The sequence below is a fragment of the Eublepharis macularius genome, chromosome 18 (genome assembly GCF_028583425.1).
Source record: "Eublepharis macularius isolate TG4126 chromosome 18, MPM_Emac_v1.0, whole genome shotgun sequence".
Lineage (NCBI taxonomy): Eukaryota > Metazoa > Chordata > Lepidosauria > Squamata > Eublepharidae > Eublepharis > Eublepharis macularius.
Genome location: NC_072807.1, coordinates 36563262 through 36581742, shown reverse-complemented (window position 1 = coordinate 36581742; position 18481 = coordinate 36563262). Strand labels below are relative to the sequence as shown.

The 18481-nt window shown below is 45.0% G+C and overlaps 1 protein-coding gene across 1 annotated transcript in view; it reads right to left on the bottom strand.

The window, feature by feature from the left end:
• Positions 1-18481, bottom strand: part of CHRFAM7A (CHRNA7 (exons 5-10) and FAM7A (exons A-E) fusion) — a 65312-nt gene that overhangs the window by 12610 nt on the left and 34221 nt on the right. The window contains exon 4 of the mRNA XM_055002825.1: positions 12572-12681. Within this exon, the coding sequence (XP_054858800.1) occupies positions 12572-12681 (110 nt within the window). The remainder of the gene's footprint in view (positions 1-12571; positions 12682-18481) is intronic.

Sequence of the window (18481 nt, the reverse complement as noted above, 5' to 3'; positions counted from 1 at the left end):
GTGATAGGGAGGTCATTAGGAGAAGATAGTTTCCGGTGGGTGGTCATGTTGATCTGTAGTAGAAGAGCAAGATTCCAGTTCTGTTGCACCTTAAAAACCAACTAGATTTCCAAGGTATGAGCTTTTGAGAGTCAAAGCTAAGTTCATCAAAAGGTTCTCTCCAGGGCTTTTTTTCTGGGAAAAGAGGTGGTGGAACTCAGTGGGATGCCCTTGGTGAAAATGATCACATGGCTGGTGGCCCCGCCTCCTGATCTCCACACAGAGGGGAGTTGAGATTGCCCTCCGCGCCGTTCCAGCGGCACGGAGGGCAATCTCAACTCCCCTCTGTCTGGAGATCAGGGGGCGGGGCCACCAGCCATGTGACCATTTTCAAGAGGTTCCGGGACTCTGTTCCCCCACGTTCCCCCTGAAAAAAAAGCCCTGGTTCTCTCCCCCTGCCCTTAATTGATCATTACAGTCTACCGACATCATGGTTAGAAAAGCGTAATGTTTGCTCTGCGGCTTTGGATGCCATCTTCCCCCAAAAGAAACTTTGGAAAGTTGTACATCTTTGAGTGCTCACATATACAAAACCATTTTAGAGGAAAACGGGATTGATTTACGAACAGTTTGCAATAGAACGAAGAGCTAAACTCTAAAGGAATCAAGTTCCCCAGCTGTCGCTCTCTGATTTCTCGAGTTGTGCGCAGAAGGGCTGCCAATGGTTGCGCTTAATATATTTGTCACTTCCTCGGCAAGACTTGCATTTGAAATCAGCAGCCGGAGGAGGCTGCAAGCTACAGCTGTGCCTGCAAGCTGGGAAAGTTGGCTTCTGTGGGACAGCGGGAGATAATTCTCTCGCTCAGCTTTCCTTGAGTTCACAAGAGTTGGGTAGGTACTCCACAATGCCTGGTTTACATGATGGAGGCTTTCCCACCCTTCCAGTGAGTAGGATGGTTGATTGATTGGTTTTGGTTCTGATTGTTTGATTGATTTTGATTGATTTATTCGATTTTCAGCCCTCTCTCCCCGCAAGCAGGCTCAGGGCGGGTTACAATCATAAATAAGGTACAATAGATAAAACCAATAAAATAACATCTCAGTGCAAACATGAAAATCAGCATTCCAGATGGGGCACCCTTCCCCCTTTCCCTGCCCACCATACACAAGGGAAGAAAAGGGTGGTGTGGGTTGGTGAACCTCTAACTCCTCAAGCATGGGGAGGCAGATGGACCATATGCTCCCCCCCCCACTGGCAGGAGACCGGAAGGGAGACTAATTAGATGGATCCAGTGCTGGTCTCAACCATATGCCTGGCAGAACATCTCCGTCTTACAGGCCCGCTGAAAAGATACAAGATCTTGGTGGGCCCGAGTGTCTTCCGAAAGAGAGTTCCGCCAGGTTGGGCCCAGGACAGAAAATGCCCTGGCCCTGGTCGAGGCCAGCCGAGCCTCCCTGGGGCCGTGGACCACCAGTAGGTGTTTACCTGCAGATCTAAGAGCTCTCTGCGGTACATGCAAGGAGAGGTGGTCCCTCAAATATGCTGGCCCCAGTCCATTTAGGACTTTAGGTCAGAACCAGAACCTTGAACCTGATCTGGAATTCCATGGGGAGCCTATGTAGATGCTGCAGAATTGGGGTCACATGTGCCCTGAATGAAATTCCTGTCAGGACACGAGCAGCAGCATTTTGGACCCACTGCAGTTTCTGGGTCAGACCCAAGGGAAGCCCTGCGTAGAGCGAGTTACAATAATCTAATCTGGAGGTGACCATTGCATGGATCACTGTCATTAGGTCATGGGTTGACTCTTCAATGTTCCAGGTAGACCCACTTTATACATGGGATGAGATCTAGAAAGGACCACGCCACTTCAGCCAGCAGGTGGGTGGGCGAGTTCTGTTTTGGATGTTCCTCCATATAAAATAGAAAACGGGCATTGCAGGGATAAAACGTTCATCCCTAATCATTGCTTCTCAAATTGGGGAGGGGGGAAAAACTAAACTAAAGATTAAGTCTATTGGCAGCAAAACTGGGAACAATGGACAGCCCCTGTTCTAGACATTCTCCAATGCGCCAACGTGAATCATCACATTTGCAAGGGAAATAATGCATTATGTGATATTGACATTGAAGAAAACAACTATTCTGGGCATGTACTGATTTTTCTTGTGCCTGGAAAATAGGGAAGGTGGGTAATCCCCCCTTTTGATATATGCACGGCTCAGATCCTGACTTCAGTTGCTTCCGCCAAGAACAATAATCAAGCTTGACAGGCAGACGCAGTTGGCACAACGAACTACGGCGCAGGGTTCATCCCAAACAATTTAACATTAAATGCACTGCAGAGTGGGGAGAGACTCTCGATCTATGTGGTAAGCAAAATGGCTTTGGCAGGCCAGTAGAAGAAGCACTCAGGTGGTTGACAAGAGCCTCGTCTTCTGGGCGGATGGCTAAAGCAATATTATGAGTCAATCCCACCTGCAACAGGCACATTAATCATTCAGTGGACCGATGAGAGGAGGGGTAGCAACTGTAGCTGACATATCAGCTGCTCCATGTGTGTTTAAAACAAAAAGAGAGATGCTCTTGGGGGGGGGGGGTTAATGCAAGCAATCTGGTTTCTCTGTAGTCAGCAGGGATGCATTTAATCAACAGACATATGGCAAAGAGAATTGAGACCTCCACCGGGCACCAAAGCAGTTGTATGGCTGCCATTCATCAAGAACAGCGGGAGAGATCAGAAATCTCTGCTATACAAGCTGACCAAGGAAAAGCATGGCGCAAAGCCAGCGGCCCTGATTGTTTAACCTGTAGAGGCAAGATCTAACACTCTGAGATGCGGGAGATGGAAAGAGGCGAGGCAGCGATCATTGTTTAGGACCTTGGCATGATTCTGTGGGTGGAGAGGCCAACCAACTGCGCCTCTGGTTTTGGAAGCGCAACTCTGTTTCACACCTGCTCTGAAAACTTTATCGAGCCAGTCTGACGTGGAGGACCAAGGGCTGGGTTTGAATGAGGTTGAGGATAAGTGTAATTCCATTCTGGAAAGTTTTGGTGGAGACAAGAAGACATCCGTTCTGCTCCACTGTGGAGTGGATTGTGGAGATGGCATCCTAGCATGGTCCAAGGTGAGCCACAAGCCATTCTAGACTCCACCTTACACATCCCAGTGAAAAGGCCTTTGCGAACAGACACAGAGGGAGATAAGGAAGAAGGTATATACCGGCAGTTGCTCAGGACCGTGGCATTGTTCCTCACTCAGCTGGAGAGGCCCACTAGAAATCTCTCCCATCTTGGAAGCACAGCCCTACATTGTGTAGGGACATTCTAGCATTTGCCCAAAAATCTATGGTTTACCCATAAAGCATTGCCTAATGTGATGATGCCACTTCCTCTTTGCACCAGAAGTGACCTCATGGCGTCAGGGCAATATCAATCGGCTCCCATTTTACCCAGCAACTTCCCCTTGCCATTTAACTGACTGGTGGTGGGCAGACCCAGCTGGGGGTGGGGGGTAGCCCACTGAAGTGGGAGACCTGACCTCACTATTAGATGGAGTATGTTTTGACTCAGAATGAGGTCTAAACGATAACCCCACCATCACTGCAACAGATAGAAGCCACCCTATGGTGTAGTGGTTGGAATGTCAGAAAGGGATCTAAGAGATGCCAGTTGGAATCTCCACTCTGCTGTGGAAGCACGGTGGGTGACCTTGGGCCAGTCACACACCCGAAGCCTTACCTACCTCGCATGGTTGTTGTTAGGCTAAAATTGAGCAGGAGAGAATGTTGCAAGCCACTTTGTACCTCCCCGGGGACAAAAGTGGGGTATAAATGAAGAAAATAAAAAATAGAAAATTTAAAATGTTCCTTGGTGCCCACAGAGTGCCATATCCCAGTAGAAAGCCTTGGAAAGAACTGGCTCGTGTTTTGCCCTGCATGTGCTTGAGTCCGAATTTGTAGCAAGCAGTTCGCCTGATCTTCAACATGTTTTGACTTGCAAGTACACCCTGCTGAGATCAACGGGACATGCTCCTTAGTAAGTACAGTTGGGAATGTAGAACTAATTGCTCATTATGGAAGAACAAGGATGAAAGTGACTCATAATGAAAACCCCTGCTGCTACCTGTGGTGCCGACACTTTTTGCCAAAACTGCCGTGTAAAATAACAGACACGTTTGATCTCCAGCCATTCAAAGTCCATCAAAAAAACTTCAACATACAGGGCAAGCTACTAATAAAACAAGTGTTATGCTGCTATGGAAACTAGTTGAATCGCAAAAGGGAAAGAAGAAGCCCTTTGAAGCTTCTCAAAAAGTCCATATCCAATAAGTTCAGAAGTATATGATGGAGTCGGAGGGAGTGGCCAGTTGCCCTGCTAGAGTCCCTAGATCTCGATCTCAAGGCCTCCCGGGAATCTTCTGTTGTGTCTCATTTCTAACAGCATTTTAAATTGCTGCAAAATTGGGAGCCATTTTTTGGGTTTTTCAAAAGCACAGTTGAGTGTAGTGGTTAGAGCATCAGGCTAGGACTGGCAAAACCCAGGTTTAAATCTCTGCTCATCCGTGATATGTGATTGTTTGACCTGGGGGGGAGGTTGTTCTCTGTCAGCCTCATGCACCTCACAGAGCTGTTGTGAGGATAAAATAAAGAAGGGGAGAAATTTGTACCCTGTCCCCAGCTCCTTAGAGGAAGGGCAGGATAAAGACTAGAGATGGGCATGAACTGCATTACAAGTATCAAACCCCCATGAAAATGGTGATCACGTGATCGTGACCCGGCGGATCGTGATCGTCCACAGTCAACGATCCAGCGGTCGGGAGAGGCCTGGATCGTGGCATTCGGGCACAGTTCGGGAATCCAGACACTCAGGCGCCAGCAATCTATTCCCCTGGCAACAGAGCCAGGGGAATGCCTGAGCTCTGTCTGCTCTCCTTCTGTCGCCCTGGAAACCCAAATGGAAGCCCAGCTTTCCTTGATCAGCAGGGCTTCCTTCCAACCACGGAGCTGCAAAGCAGTTACAAGTTGGGAGAAGACACCCAGGGGAGGGAGGGGGAGGGGGTGTTCTGTAGCCATGGGCACTCCAATCTCATCCCTGCAAACCCTGATAGGCAGCTCTGATGCCGCCACCAAGCGGGCAGACCCCCCACCTCCTCCCCTGCCAGGCCTGGCAGCTGCTGGCATAATCCACCATTCCTGTATCGCTGGGAACAGTGGCGCGCCCTGCTGCGTTTTCCACAATCCACGATCCACGATCCGGGTTCGGGGACAGGAGATGGTTGTTGCTGTTCGAGAATTCGGGAACATGGTCCACACCGAACCACGATCCACTGGTTCGATAATTTTTTTTGGTTCGTGCCCATGTCTAATAAAGACTGTAGAAAAGGAATGTTGAAGGCTTGTCCAAGCTGGGGGACTGAATGCAGCCCTGCCGGCCATGCAAAGTAGCCCCCTCAGTGGTGTTTCTGCATCCTGCCTGTTGGCAGTCAAACCCCTGGGTAGGTCACCCTAGGCAGCAGGCGCCCCTTGGCTGGAGGGTGAGTGTATAAATTCGCGGCCCACCACCCAAATAGTCTGCTGTATTGTGAGCTCATCGTGACCTGGATAGCCCAGGCAAGGCCACCTCATCAGATCTCAAAAGCTAAGCAGGGTTGGATTTGGTTAGTAATTGGAAGGGGGACCTCCAACAAAGACCAGGGTTGCTACGCAGAGGCAAGCAATGGCAAATCACCTTTGTTAGTCTTCTTGCCTTGAAAATCCCAGCAGGGGTCGCCATAAGTCAGAGATGACTTGATGGCACTCTCTTCCACATCGTGAGCACAAGAAGAAGCAATGGGGCGTAGCGTCCCTTAACAGGCTTTTAAATGATGGCAAGTTGTAGTTTCTTTACTTCTAAGAAGCCACTTTCTGGGAGTCAAGGATTCAGGGACTCTAAAATTAACCCCCTTCTCCACTCTATAACAGACTCACCCGTGATGCTCTTCCCTCTACCATCATATCCATAAACTCAGGAAACACTAGTAATAACATGCCCCGTTTTTACTACTACTACCTTCACTAGTGGAAAGACCAGAGGGAATTTTAAAATGATGTCTTCTCTTTTCAGACTGTTCACGCTCAAAAGAGGGTTCTAGTCCCTTGGAAAGTGCCAGCACCCATATATATCAGGCTTGCCTGCAGTGGGCAACTCCCTGCCCTTGGCCATAATCTCCTGCCCTCAAAGAATTAAAGAGTAGAAGAAAAAAATGGCAGGAAAATGGCTTCCATACCGTCGCGGTAAGAATTTCCCCGTATTTCTATGGTTTTTACCATGGAAATTATGGAAAATTCTAGCTTTTTACTCTTTTAAATGGTAGCTCAGGTGGTGAACCCTGTTACTGAGCACTGCTATCTATTTTATACTATTTTTATACTATGTTGTCTTATATTGTTATTTGAACTGTTTTAATATAATTTATATTGTAAAAGTTTTTTATCATACTGTAATCCGCCCTGAGCCTGCTTGTGTGGAGAGGGCGGAATATACATCAAAAATATAAATAAAAATAAATAAATAAAATTCCTAGAGCATTTCCCAGAAATGACATCATATCCTCTCCATTGCCCACTTTCCCCAGGCACCATCCTCAAAATTTCCCAGCATTTGCCGAAGCAGTGATTTGACAGCTCTAACGCTTATTGACTTAGCTAGCTTTGTGGTTTGGGCCAGGGTTTGGATGTAGAGTGTAGGAGCAAGCAAATAGACACATATGCCATAAAACAGGCCCCTTGTTATCTAGCTTGTTTGGGGTAATCTAGTATTCTCCATTTGATCTATCCACTGGGCACTACTTCCTATAGAGGAAAAGAGATGATTATGTCAGATGCTAAGCTTACGGGCAGGGTGCATTTGGCTAGGAAGGCTGCTGTTAACTGCAGCAATCAGAAACAATCCACAGGCTTTAGCAACTGTTTTTCAGCTGAGAATGGTACATGGAATTCCGCAACCGCTGAGGCTGTCAACGGGAATCGGGCGAGTCGAGCCGAACAAGAGGGCGAAAACAAAAATGACAAGTGACCTGGGAATATTCAAACATGCTGTCTAGCTTAATACTTCTCTCTGCTACAGTCACCAAGAAAGCCCTTCTCTCGGGCACATAAATATCAGTTCCCACACATGGATCCAGTGGCCAGCTCTGCAAGATAAATGGGCACGGACAGCCATGAATACAAAACATCATATTCAAGTGGCAATTTGCCAGCAGACGCAGCAGGAGGCCGGGGAACTTCTGAGAGAGGACTGTGAGAGCTCTTTAGCAATTTGCATATTGTTTTATATATAAAAATGATGACACTTTGTAGTTTCTCGGCTCCCCGCAAGCAGCATTCTGAGAGTCAAGGATGTTATGTAGAACACTGGGGCTCTGTACAGAACTCCTGCTTCACTCCCAATTGTAGGGCCATTATTGATGCTCTTTCATCTACCGCTGTACAGATAAACATAGAATACACTTGAAATAATTACATACACTTCTACCACCCTCCACACACCAGTGCTAACATACAGACCAAACTAGATTTCCCTATACACTCTCACGCTTAGTACATTCCATTTGCAAGTCACAAGTGCGACAGCAGGATGGGGTGCAGTTGCCACAATCCTCGCAAAGAATGTGCTTGAAAATCGAGCTCTTTGATCTTGTCCTGCCCATTTTTTTCTCTCTCTCAAATTGCTGGTAGGCTTCAGTTTATGTGCAAGCCCAACTGCTTGCATGCTGCTTTTGCACGTGCAAAAGTTGTCTGTTACTCATCATGTTAGGGGTGCAATTGACAGCTGTTGGTAGAGCATAACTGGAAGTTAATGGATTTCAGGCAAAGTCAGATATGTCCCCAAAGCTGGAGCAGATTGTGGCCATTTCCACACGTCCTTATAGGGACGGCCAACTTGTGGAGCGCTGGCAGCTTTTCCCCATGATTCCAGATGTCTCAGTTTGCAAAACAGTTGCAGGCAGCTTGGTTTCAGTTCTTTTGGCGCCTTTTCTGGGACTGCACTTTCCCTGGTCTTTTCTTTTGCCGTGGGATGACGGAGCGCTTCTTCTGTGTTCTTGGGCATGTGAATGGTTAAAGCGCTCTGGGGAATCGTCCAATCCCAGCCCAGCTCCTCCCCCAAAGCTCTCAGCATGCAATCGCGCATGTGCAGAGGAAAAAAAAACATTTTAAAGGGAAGTGAGTGATGATGACGAAAGTGCCCGATCTCCCCTCCCAAGCTGCAAGGTAAGTGCTTTTGGGGAGTGTGTGTGGAGGCTGAGTTTTTGGAGCGACTCAGCAAAACACACACAAAAAGCAGGCAAGGATGGGAACGGCCGGGTGTGTGGAAATGGCCCAAGTGTTGTTTGAAAACGTGAAGTATTTTATGTGCTGCTTTGGCAACAGGGCCATTAATGGCATTCACCATTCATCCTCACTCTCTGCTGTGGGTGCATGGGCTCAGAATTGTGGGACAACATGCTGTGATGCTCAACATATGCAAAGTATCCCCCAGTGGTCTAGGCAATGCAGTGTCTTCCTCCGTGCATGGGGGAGCACCAGAAATATGACACACACACCCCGTTCTAGTCTACACACGCTTTGAAAACACTGGGCTAGAATTCATCTCCTGGCATTCCTGCTTTGCTATTTTCAGGGTAATTTTTTTAAAATGTATGTTGGGGAGCGTCTAATGTGCTACTCTGGCCATCTCTCCCGCCTTATTATACCATGTGGATTGCTTTCAGATAGATAATAGAGTTGAGAGTGATCACTGCCCTTTGAGACTTCTTCTTAATTTTAAGCAGGGTATTTATCTAAGTCCTACTTTAGATCCTCCAGATGATATTCTTCCTGGGGCTAGAAGAATTAAGTGGTTTGACCAGTTGCTCATGGACTTGGCACAGGTATTGACAAATGATGCACTATTGTCCCGGCGTCAGACTTTATTGCAACCTGGTAGTAACACTATCAAACTTTTTGATGAGATTGTTAGCTCCTTAAAACCCATGATTTCTAACAACAGACCATTAAATTCTTAAAAAACTCGTGGCAGTGGATGGTTTGACCAGGAGTGTAAAATGGCCAAGAAAGAGTTCAGTAACTGTACACGTTTGATTCATTACCGCAAAGATGAAGCATCTGTAACCCAACTCTTACTCCTTAGATCTAAATATAAAAATCTTTACCCTACCCACATCACCTCTCACAGTCAGAAGTGATATAGTCCAGAATTCTTGCAGTTTCCATCTATGGCCCAAAACATTTGTCATTATAAGCATTGTTTGTCACCAAGTTAATTGCTTGTTTTCAACTTTTACAGGAAGTGGCTAGAGGAAAAAAATGTTTTAAATGATTTGCAGAGAAATGGACATTGTAAAGTTCCATTACTGAACCAAAGATGAATTAGTGCATTGTATTATATTCATATACATTTTCATGAGAATGGTTCACCATTTTATAGGTACTAAGACTGCAATCCTAAGTAGAGTTACACCCTTTTGTGCCTGTTAAAGTCAATGAACTTAGAAGGGTGTAAATCTGGGTAGGATTGCACCCATAAGCTTTTTGCATTTTGGGCCACTGTCAGGCCTAGATTTATTTTCCCATTAATAACCACAGAGTTGTTTAATTTGCTCTTTCTTGTTTTTTAATATTCTGACTGCTTGTTTTGGTGAGATATCCACATTTACTTTGGAGCCTGCTCATTTTGCAAAGATTGTGTGAGAGGAGCGGTGATTAACAGAGCATATAAAGTTACATATGCATATTGCTTTAGCTCTTGTCTCTTTTATTTTCATATTATTTCTTACAGTGCTAGCACAAGGCTGTGTAACTTCATTTGCCTTGATCTAACAAAGAACATCATCTTTTATCAAAAGGCTTGTGTGCATGTATTTGGATATGTTTCCAAATGAACAGAACAAGTGAACGAGAAAAGGCCAGGGTTTATCTTCATTTGAACAAGAACAAAGGGAATTAGCACAATTCACGGAAAGCCATTCATTTCCTAATCTTTTGCCTTCATTTGCCATGCATGTTGCCTTTAGTTGCCCACCTTTAATTGCTGTCATATCTGTCTGAAAACCAGGAGGATCCTTAGGGCGAGAGCTACTATTTCTGATAAGAAACTAAAACCAAAGACTCAAAAATGAATCTGAATGCACATCATAAAGCAAGTGTGGGGTAGTGATGAGTAGAGATGGGCACGATCCGCATTACGATTGAAAAAAACCCACAATAATGGCGATCGCATGATCACAATCCAACGGATCATGATCGTCCATGGCCAACAATCCAGCGATCGGAAGAGGCCTGGATCGGGGTGATCGGGCTCGGTTCGGGAAGCCAGACAGGCGCCAGCAATCTATTCCCCTGGCAATGGAGCCAGGGGAAGGCCTGAGCTCTGTTTGCCCTCCTTCTGTTGTCCTGGAAACCCAAATGGAAGCCCAGCTTTCCTTGATCAGCAGGGCTTCCTTCCAACCACGGAGCAGCAAAGCAGTCACAAGTTGGGAGAAGACACCCAGGGGAGGGAGGGGGAAGGGGGTGTTCTGTAGCCATGGTCACTTCAATCTCATCCCTGCAAACCCTGATAGGCAGCTCTGACGGCCAAACACAGACCTCGTTGCCGCCTCCCCATGCCCGCCAGGTCCGGCGGCCACTGCCAACACCCACCTTCCCACATAATACCAGCGTGCTCCGCTTTGGCCTCCACGATCCACGATCCACGATGCACAGCTCGGGAATGGGAGATGATTGGAGCAGATCGTTAATTCGGGATCATCGTAGGCACCGATCTACAATCCGCTGGATCGTTAAAAATTTTTGGATCGTGCCCATCTCTGGTGATGATCCCTGAAAGACCCAGGTTCGAATCCCCACTTTTGCTGATACACTTTTTCCGGATACACACTCTCAGCCTTAGCCTTACTTAACAAGGTTGTTGTGAGAATAAAATGAAGGAGAGGAGAATGGTATAGGCCTCTTCGGGGTCCCCATGGGGGAGAGAGGTATAAACGAATAAGAAACAACAAATAGAACGAAAACAAAATGAAAATGACTGCAAAAGTGAAAATGACACAGGTGCTGAACTCTGCTATTAAAAGGGGGGTGAAATCTTGGGGAACATTTGCCCTCCAAACTTATAGCTGGTTTGCAGCTAGGCGTGTCTGTATAATTTGCAAAATTTTATAATCTCACCTGCGGCTGGACTGGAGCCATTCTGAAAATTGTTTTTTTGTGGGCAGCATTATCAAAGGCTAATGAGATTTCCCAGTTCACAAATGAGATACGTATTTATTAGTCTCTGTTTAAGTCTCTTCAGGCAGCGGCTGCTGTTGCTATTAAAGAAGCGACATTTCTAGGATAGACTTGAATTATATTGAATAAAAAAAAAATTAAGTGCTTTCTTTCACTTCCTCTTTTCTTAATGAAATGTGCCTTTGTAATTAAGGCTGGGATGAAAGCATTATTATAACGGTAATAATATTGTGGCATTAAGGGACAAGTTTGTGCTGTTTTGCACATATCATTTTTAAAACATTATCAGTGCAATCTTAAAGAGAGCTTGTGGTTGCCAGCTCTGGGTTAGGAAATTCCTGGAGATTTCAAGGTGGAGCCTGGAGAAGGTGGGGTTTGGGGAGGGGAGGAGGGGGGCTCAGTAGGGATGTGATGCCGTTGAGCCCACCCTCCAAAGCAGCCATTTTCTCTAGGGGAAATGATCTCTATAGTCTGGAAACCAGAAGAAATTCTGGGGAGATATCCAGATCCCACCTGGAGGTTGGCAACCAGAGCAGCGTCACATCCTTCTATGTCTATTGACATTAATGGATATTAAATAAACAAAATTAATTAAGAGGGGCTCGCTCTTGCAATGTAGAATTGCCCTGCTGTGGTTTGCCCTCTCTTAGGTGCCGGAGTTGTTTATAACGACCTTCGGGAAGAACTGGACTGCTGATGTCCAGTTCTTCCCATTGCCCAAGGAGGAGAAGCGGAGAGCTTGGGTGGGATATAGCACAAAATTTCCACTGGTGCTAGCGCTTTTGTGCAAGCGGAAAGTCTGCAGTAGCTGCTTGCACGAAGTCTGAGTTTTTGTATTCCTACTTGTGCTTCTGTTTGCACGTAATCTGGTGCAACCAATTTCTGGTCCATATAGTTTACGGGGCTGGCCTGGATAGCACAGGCATGCCCAATCTCATCAGATCTCGGAAGCTAAGCAGAGCGGGCCTTGGTTAGTAATTGGATGGGAGACCTCCAATGAAGACCAGAGTTGCGGAGGCAGGCAATGGCAAAACCACCTCTGTTAGTCTCTTGCCTTGAAAACCCCAGCAAGGGTTGCCATAAGGCAGCTATGACTTGACGGCACTCTCCACCACCACCATAGTATATACGGAGGGAAGAAGTAGATGTTGTAAAAGATCTTGCCCAAGCAGAACTTCACTGTTTTTGTTTCCGTTTGCATTTCATTAGATCCAGGCCTTCGTCTGCACCAGATTTGAGAGCTTTTCTGTTGCCTCTCTGTCCCTTTTCTTCCAGCCCATAGAAGAAACATTGAGGTTCTTCCTCCCACCCTCCTGTGTATGCCTACCTGTTATATAGAAGAATATCAGGTTTCCATATCTGGCCATCAGGAAATCGTACGTTCTTCACACCGGGGTAATCAGACATATTCCACTGTAAGTAATAGTCTGTCCAATACTGGCAAAGGAAAAAGAAGTTTAATTTAACTTTCACTAATATTAGCTAGCTCGTTTTTAGAGCACTGTGTAATTTACCCTCCCCTGCATTCCACATTTCTCAAAACAAAATTTTTGCCATTGGGATCCAGTATGGTGAAGGAGTTGGAGCGCACAGCTAAGGAGACCGGGGTTCATAATCCTGCTTTCCTTGAAAACTCACTCTGTGATCTTTGGACACTCCCTCTCTCCCAACCTGGCCTCCCTTGCAAGGTTGTTGTGAGGATAAAATAGAGGAGGGCAAGAGCCATGTCTGCCATTTTGAACTCCTTGGAGTAAAAGCACATTTTTTAAAAATTGTGTTAGCCATAGAGGGGAGTTAACTCTTTGCAAATTTTGTGTTTAGCCTGAGGGGGGGGGGGCGGCTTTCAAAACATTAAAATTGCATTTTTTAAAAAACACTCACTGTACACCATAGTCTGTGGAAGAAATGTCAATGTTTGTGGCCTATAGTTCATGCCGTCTCAAGCATAAAATTGGAATATAGCAGTATTTTTAAAAGACACTGCATTCACTACAATTACATCTCTCTTTAGAGCCATAACAGGTAGTCCTTTTTGAGTAGGAAATGATTAAACTGTAATAACCTATTAGAAGCGAATGAGCCGGATGGCCAAAGGTCTCTCTGCTGATAAGATTCGTGATCAAATTCACTTCTCCAAAGGAACAACGTTGGTCTATTACTAGAAAAAAATGCCTATGGTGACAATCGCACTCCTTTTATATTTCCCTTTCATTGTGGGCTCAAGAAAGAACAGTTTAGGAACAGTTAAAGCTTAAAGGGAGAGCTCTCAATTAACATGACATGTTTTTTTTTTAATTTATTTAAATATTTATACCCCGCCTTTCTCCCCAGTGAGGACACAAAGTGGCTTACACCCTCATTCTCTCCTCCATTCCGCTCCCACAACAACCCTGCAAGGTAGGTTAGGTTGAGAATATGTAAGTGACCCATGGTCACTCAGTAAGCTTCCATGACAGAGTGGGGATTTGAACCTGCGTCGCCCAGACCCAAGTTTCACACTCTAATCTCTATTATTGTTGTTGTTGTTGTTGTTGTTGTTGTTGTTAATAATAATAATATTTATTAGTACAGTCTAGGACCAGCACAGAACATCCAAAACTGTTCCTTTGAATAAAAATAATTACATAATAAATAATAATAATGAATAAACATAAAATTACAGCACATAAAACATAGTTTATACATAATTTACACATAAAATTCTTCGGAAATAGATAATATTCGTTAAAAATCAGACTATACTTCTTACTATATCCTTATGAATTTTACATGCTGCAGCAAGAAATCTACCACAGGGAGCAGTAATCAATGGGTTATCACCTAAACGCAGTTTTCTGGTAAGTTCCAAGTCAGAACAGCCCGAAAACCTACCTAGCAAAGGAAAAATAAACTTTGTTCGGATATCCAAATAGAATTTACAATGGAGCAAAACATGCTCACGAATGAGCTAAATGAATCACATTGACTCTGATGACCTGCAATGTAAGTGTGTGTGTGTGTGTGTGTGTGTGTGTGGTACCCTCAAGTCATAGCTCACTCATGGTGACCCCTGCTGGGGTTTTCAAGGCAAGAGACTAACAGAGGTGGTTTTGCCATTGCCTGCCTCTGCAGCCCTGGTCTTCGTTGGAGGTCTCCCATCCAATTACTAACCAAGGCCCACCCTGCTTAGCTTCTGAGATTTGATGAGATCAAGGTCACCTGGGCTATCCAGGTCAGGGCAACCTGTAACTTGAGGGTGGCCAAATCAGAGTTTACAGTGCTAGCCTAGTGATTATGGCAAATTTCAGAATTCCCTCAGTTCAATCATTCGCAGCCCATTATGTGTCAAGTCCAAAGCACTCAAAGTTTGGGACCAGCCCAAACTTTATTGACAGTTTTCCTCTTTCATTCCCCAGCAAAAATACCCTTCTGGTTTCAGGGACTACTGGCTTAAGACTGGGCTCATGGCCTCCTCCTAAAGGCCCAGATCCTGCTACACCTGATCAAACACATTTAATTTCTGAACAAGACAGGTCCAGCAGCACCTTAAAGACCAAATAGATTTCCAGGGTATGAGCTTTCAAGAGTCAGAGCTCTCTTCATCAGATCTGAAATCAAGTTGATCTTGAAGATGCTCCTGGACCCAAATCTGATGCTTTGACTACAGACCAACACAGCTACCCACCTGACAGAGATGGGCACGAACCAAAATACGAACCAAAGTTTGTCATGAACCAGGCTGGGTTTTTTTAGTTCACAAACCGGCAGTTCGTCAGAGAGCATTTCTGACGAACTTTGACGAACCACTATGATTTTTAGGCCAGTTCATTTGGTTCATTTTTCAGTTTGTCACTGCAGACAGTCTGATGCCAATCAATCAGTTTCCTAGGCAACTGGGAGGATGGGCTTTCTGCAGACCTTCTTCTGCCCTGGAAGTGACATGTTCACAAACTAAACAAACCAGTTCGCAAACCTGGCAATTTCATGCCAGTTCATGGTTTGTGAAACGCGACGAACCATGAACTGCAATGAACCGTTGTTCTCCCAGTTTGTGCCCACTTCTAATCTTTAATTTTTGATAGGATGAAGAAGAATTTTCATTTCCTGTACATGCTGGTCCAAGGCACTAAACCATAGAGTGTCCCAAATGACAACTGCTATACACCCTCGCAGTAGAGTTGCCCACTGGACAGGAGGGAAAAAAATATTGTGTCCCTTTAAGAGAGGCTTTGTGAATGGAAACAGACAGTAGACGTTTTCATTGGCACACAGGTAAACAGCAACTCCTAATACTGGCTGCAGATCAAACTGACATTTAAGGGACAGCTAGAGGGACCCATTTAAAAGTTGGCAACCGTACCTAGCAAGAACACATCACTCTTGTGAAAATTCTACATTGGCTCACTTTTTATTTTCCTCACTTGCATGATTCCTGAGTAGTTTCTTGCAAACTGTAGAGTAAGGAATGGATGAGGGAGGCAGTTGTTGCTCAGGCAACTGTGTGATACTTCCAAACTCACCGTTTGCTTGTTTAAAAGATTGCTCTTACATTATTGGTGCCCTCATCTTGCACTGTATGTGACTTTTTTCCCCTTCTTATTTGGAAATTACAGGTGAATTCCCCGTTCAAGTCAGGAACCAGAGTATTGGATTTTAAAAAAAGTTTCACTTCTGTTTTAAAAAGTTCTAGTCCATTTCAGCTATCAAGGGCACTTGTAGATTAAGTAAAGGGTTAGAGTGACTGGTAGGTTTGCCAGGTGCCTGCCTGTAGCTGGCAAACTAACACCCCCCACCTGTCTGATGCCCATGTTCGATCCAGTGAGCCAAAAGAGAAATTGGAAACTGAGCTCAGACGCTTGCCCGTGTTTTGTGTCATTTTGGCTGCTCTCCCCCATAAAAGGTACAACTAAGCAACAGGTTTGATTGGACTTGAATGAAACAGCTAATTTTGGAGGCGGCAGGCTTTTAGACAATGCATGTCTTCTGAGTTCCCTTTATAGCCATGTCATTTCTCCAGTTATATATTTTTAGAGCAAGTCAGAAATTACTGTTTGGCTCTATGCTACTGAAAGCCCAACCTCTTATCTCACCCCTGCTTGCACGGTTTGCATCAACGAAGGCTGTTTTCTCCCCTTTTTACTTGTGTTAGGGTCTGCTTTTGCAGTTCAGCTCTCTGTTTTCATCACCATTAAACCAGCAAATGATCAAAGCAGTGTTCCCAATGCTTCCTCCAGCTCTACAGATGTCAGTTGCAAGGAGTTGATTTAAATCCGGAAACGTGATTTGTTAGCTGTTGTCTTTTAGCAATACTCTGTCCTTAAATAAACTGCTGGGGTGTTCTAGTCCCGATTTCACAAGCCAAGGAACCATATTTATTTATTTTCCCCTAAAGAACTCATTTTATACTCCCCATATCTTCTTTTTAAAAAACACAATGGTAATAAAACTTGGTCTTCCTAAAGGTCTGTAGATCTTTTTTATTGCTGAACGTAGGACTACATCAAAATGACTCACTTTTCCGAGAACATTTTTGGTTGCATCAAAAATAAATACATTCCCTTTCCTGCCAATTTTGCACATCCTTTGCAAAAAGGTTCTATTAAGATGTCCTCAGATATCCCTCATTTACCCTCAGGCATATCAACACATCACCAAATCTGATTGGTCATGTGATATTGTGATATCATCTCGTTCATAATGGGATTCCTAATGAGGACTGGGATCGAAACCAGAAAAATCAGTTGCTTGAAGAAAGGAGGAATCATGCTGAAGAAATAATGGTGCCAACAAATTTTTAAAGAGGTGATTTACAGTGCAATCCTATGCAGAATTTCTCTAGTCTAAGCCCCTTGATTTCCACCCCAACCAAGTAACAATGGGGACTTCCAACCCAATCAGGGCTTGGGGATTTCCACCCCAAACAAGCAGATGTATTCAACCAAAAACTGAGAGCAGAAGACATTCAGTGCAGACCTACTTTTGAGTCTTGGTTTTAAATCTCACTGGTGGGGACCAAGCTGTAACTCCGAAGCACACAGATTGCACTTGACAGTTTTAATGCTGCAGTAAACAGCTTGCGCTAAACATTCCAAATATGTCATCCTCGTTTTGCGACGACAATCTTTGCATTGCTGGGAGCAATCTATGGACTGCAGCCCCCTTCCTCCCCCTCCAAAAGTGGCATGTGTGGAGAGATGAAAAATCACACACCTCCCATGCTGTCCTAATTCGCGTGTTTATGAATTTGTTTAGGGAGCGTATTTTTTTAAAAAAACACTCAAGTAAAAGCTGTCCAAAAACATCCATCGCAATTAAAAACCCAAAAATAAACACAGTACCACAATCTCCCAACCAGCCTTATAAAAATTAAGAGCTTGTGTGGAGCTTAGAGTGTTGAACTGTTTATTTTCTTTATTTACTCAAGTTGTATCCCTTCTTTTCTCTCTGGTGGGGACCCAAAGCATCTTACATCATTCTCCTCTCCTCCGTCTTTATCCTCACAACAATCTTGTGATGAAGACTAGGATAAGAGAGTTAATTCATTTATGCACCCTGCCTCTCTCCCCAATGAGGACTCAAAGTGGCTCGCATCATTCTCTTCTCCTCCATTTTATCTTCACAATAGCCCTGCGAGGCAGGTTAGGCTGAGAGCAGGTGACTGGCTCAAGGTCACCTAGCAAGCTTCGATGGCAGAGTAGGGATTCAAACCTGAGCCTCCCAGATCCTAGTCGGACATCCTGTTCATTACACCATGCTGGTTCTCTAGCATCTCTTCTGATATCCCACGAAGCTTTTTGAGCCAACCACTCCCTCTTGGCTTTACACTATTCTGTGTTCTCCTATGACTGACACGAGATAATAATAATGATAAATAATAATAACATTCTATTGATATACCGCCCTTCAGGACAACTTGATGTCCACTCAGAGCAGTTTACAAAGCATGTTATCATTATCCCCACAACAAAACACCCTGTGAGGTGGATGGGGCTGAGAGAGCTCTGAGAGAGCTGTGACTGACCCAAGGTCAACCAGCTGGCTTCAAGGGGAGGAGTGGGGAAAACCCGGCTCTCCAGATTAGAGTCCCACGCTCATAACTACTACACCAAACTGGCACCAAGATGGCAGCCCTAGGCAGGGACTTCTCTTTGGCAGCCCCAAAGTTGCCCTCCCAAGGGAGACTGGAACGGCCTCTTCACTGAGATCAGTTAGAGGTGAAACTGTTTGGTACCATTGGGTATTGAGTTTAAGGTTTGGC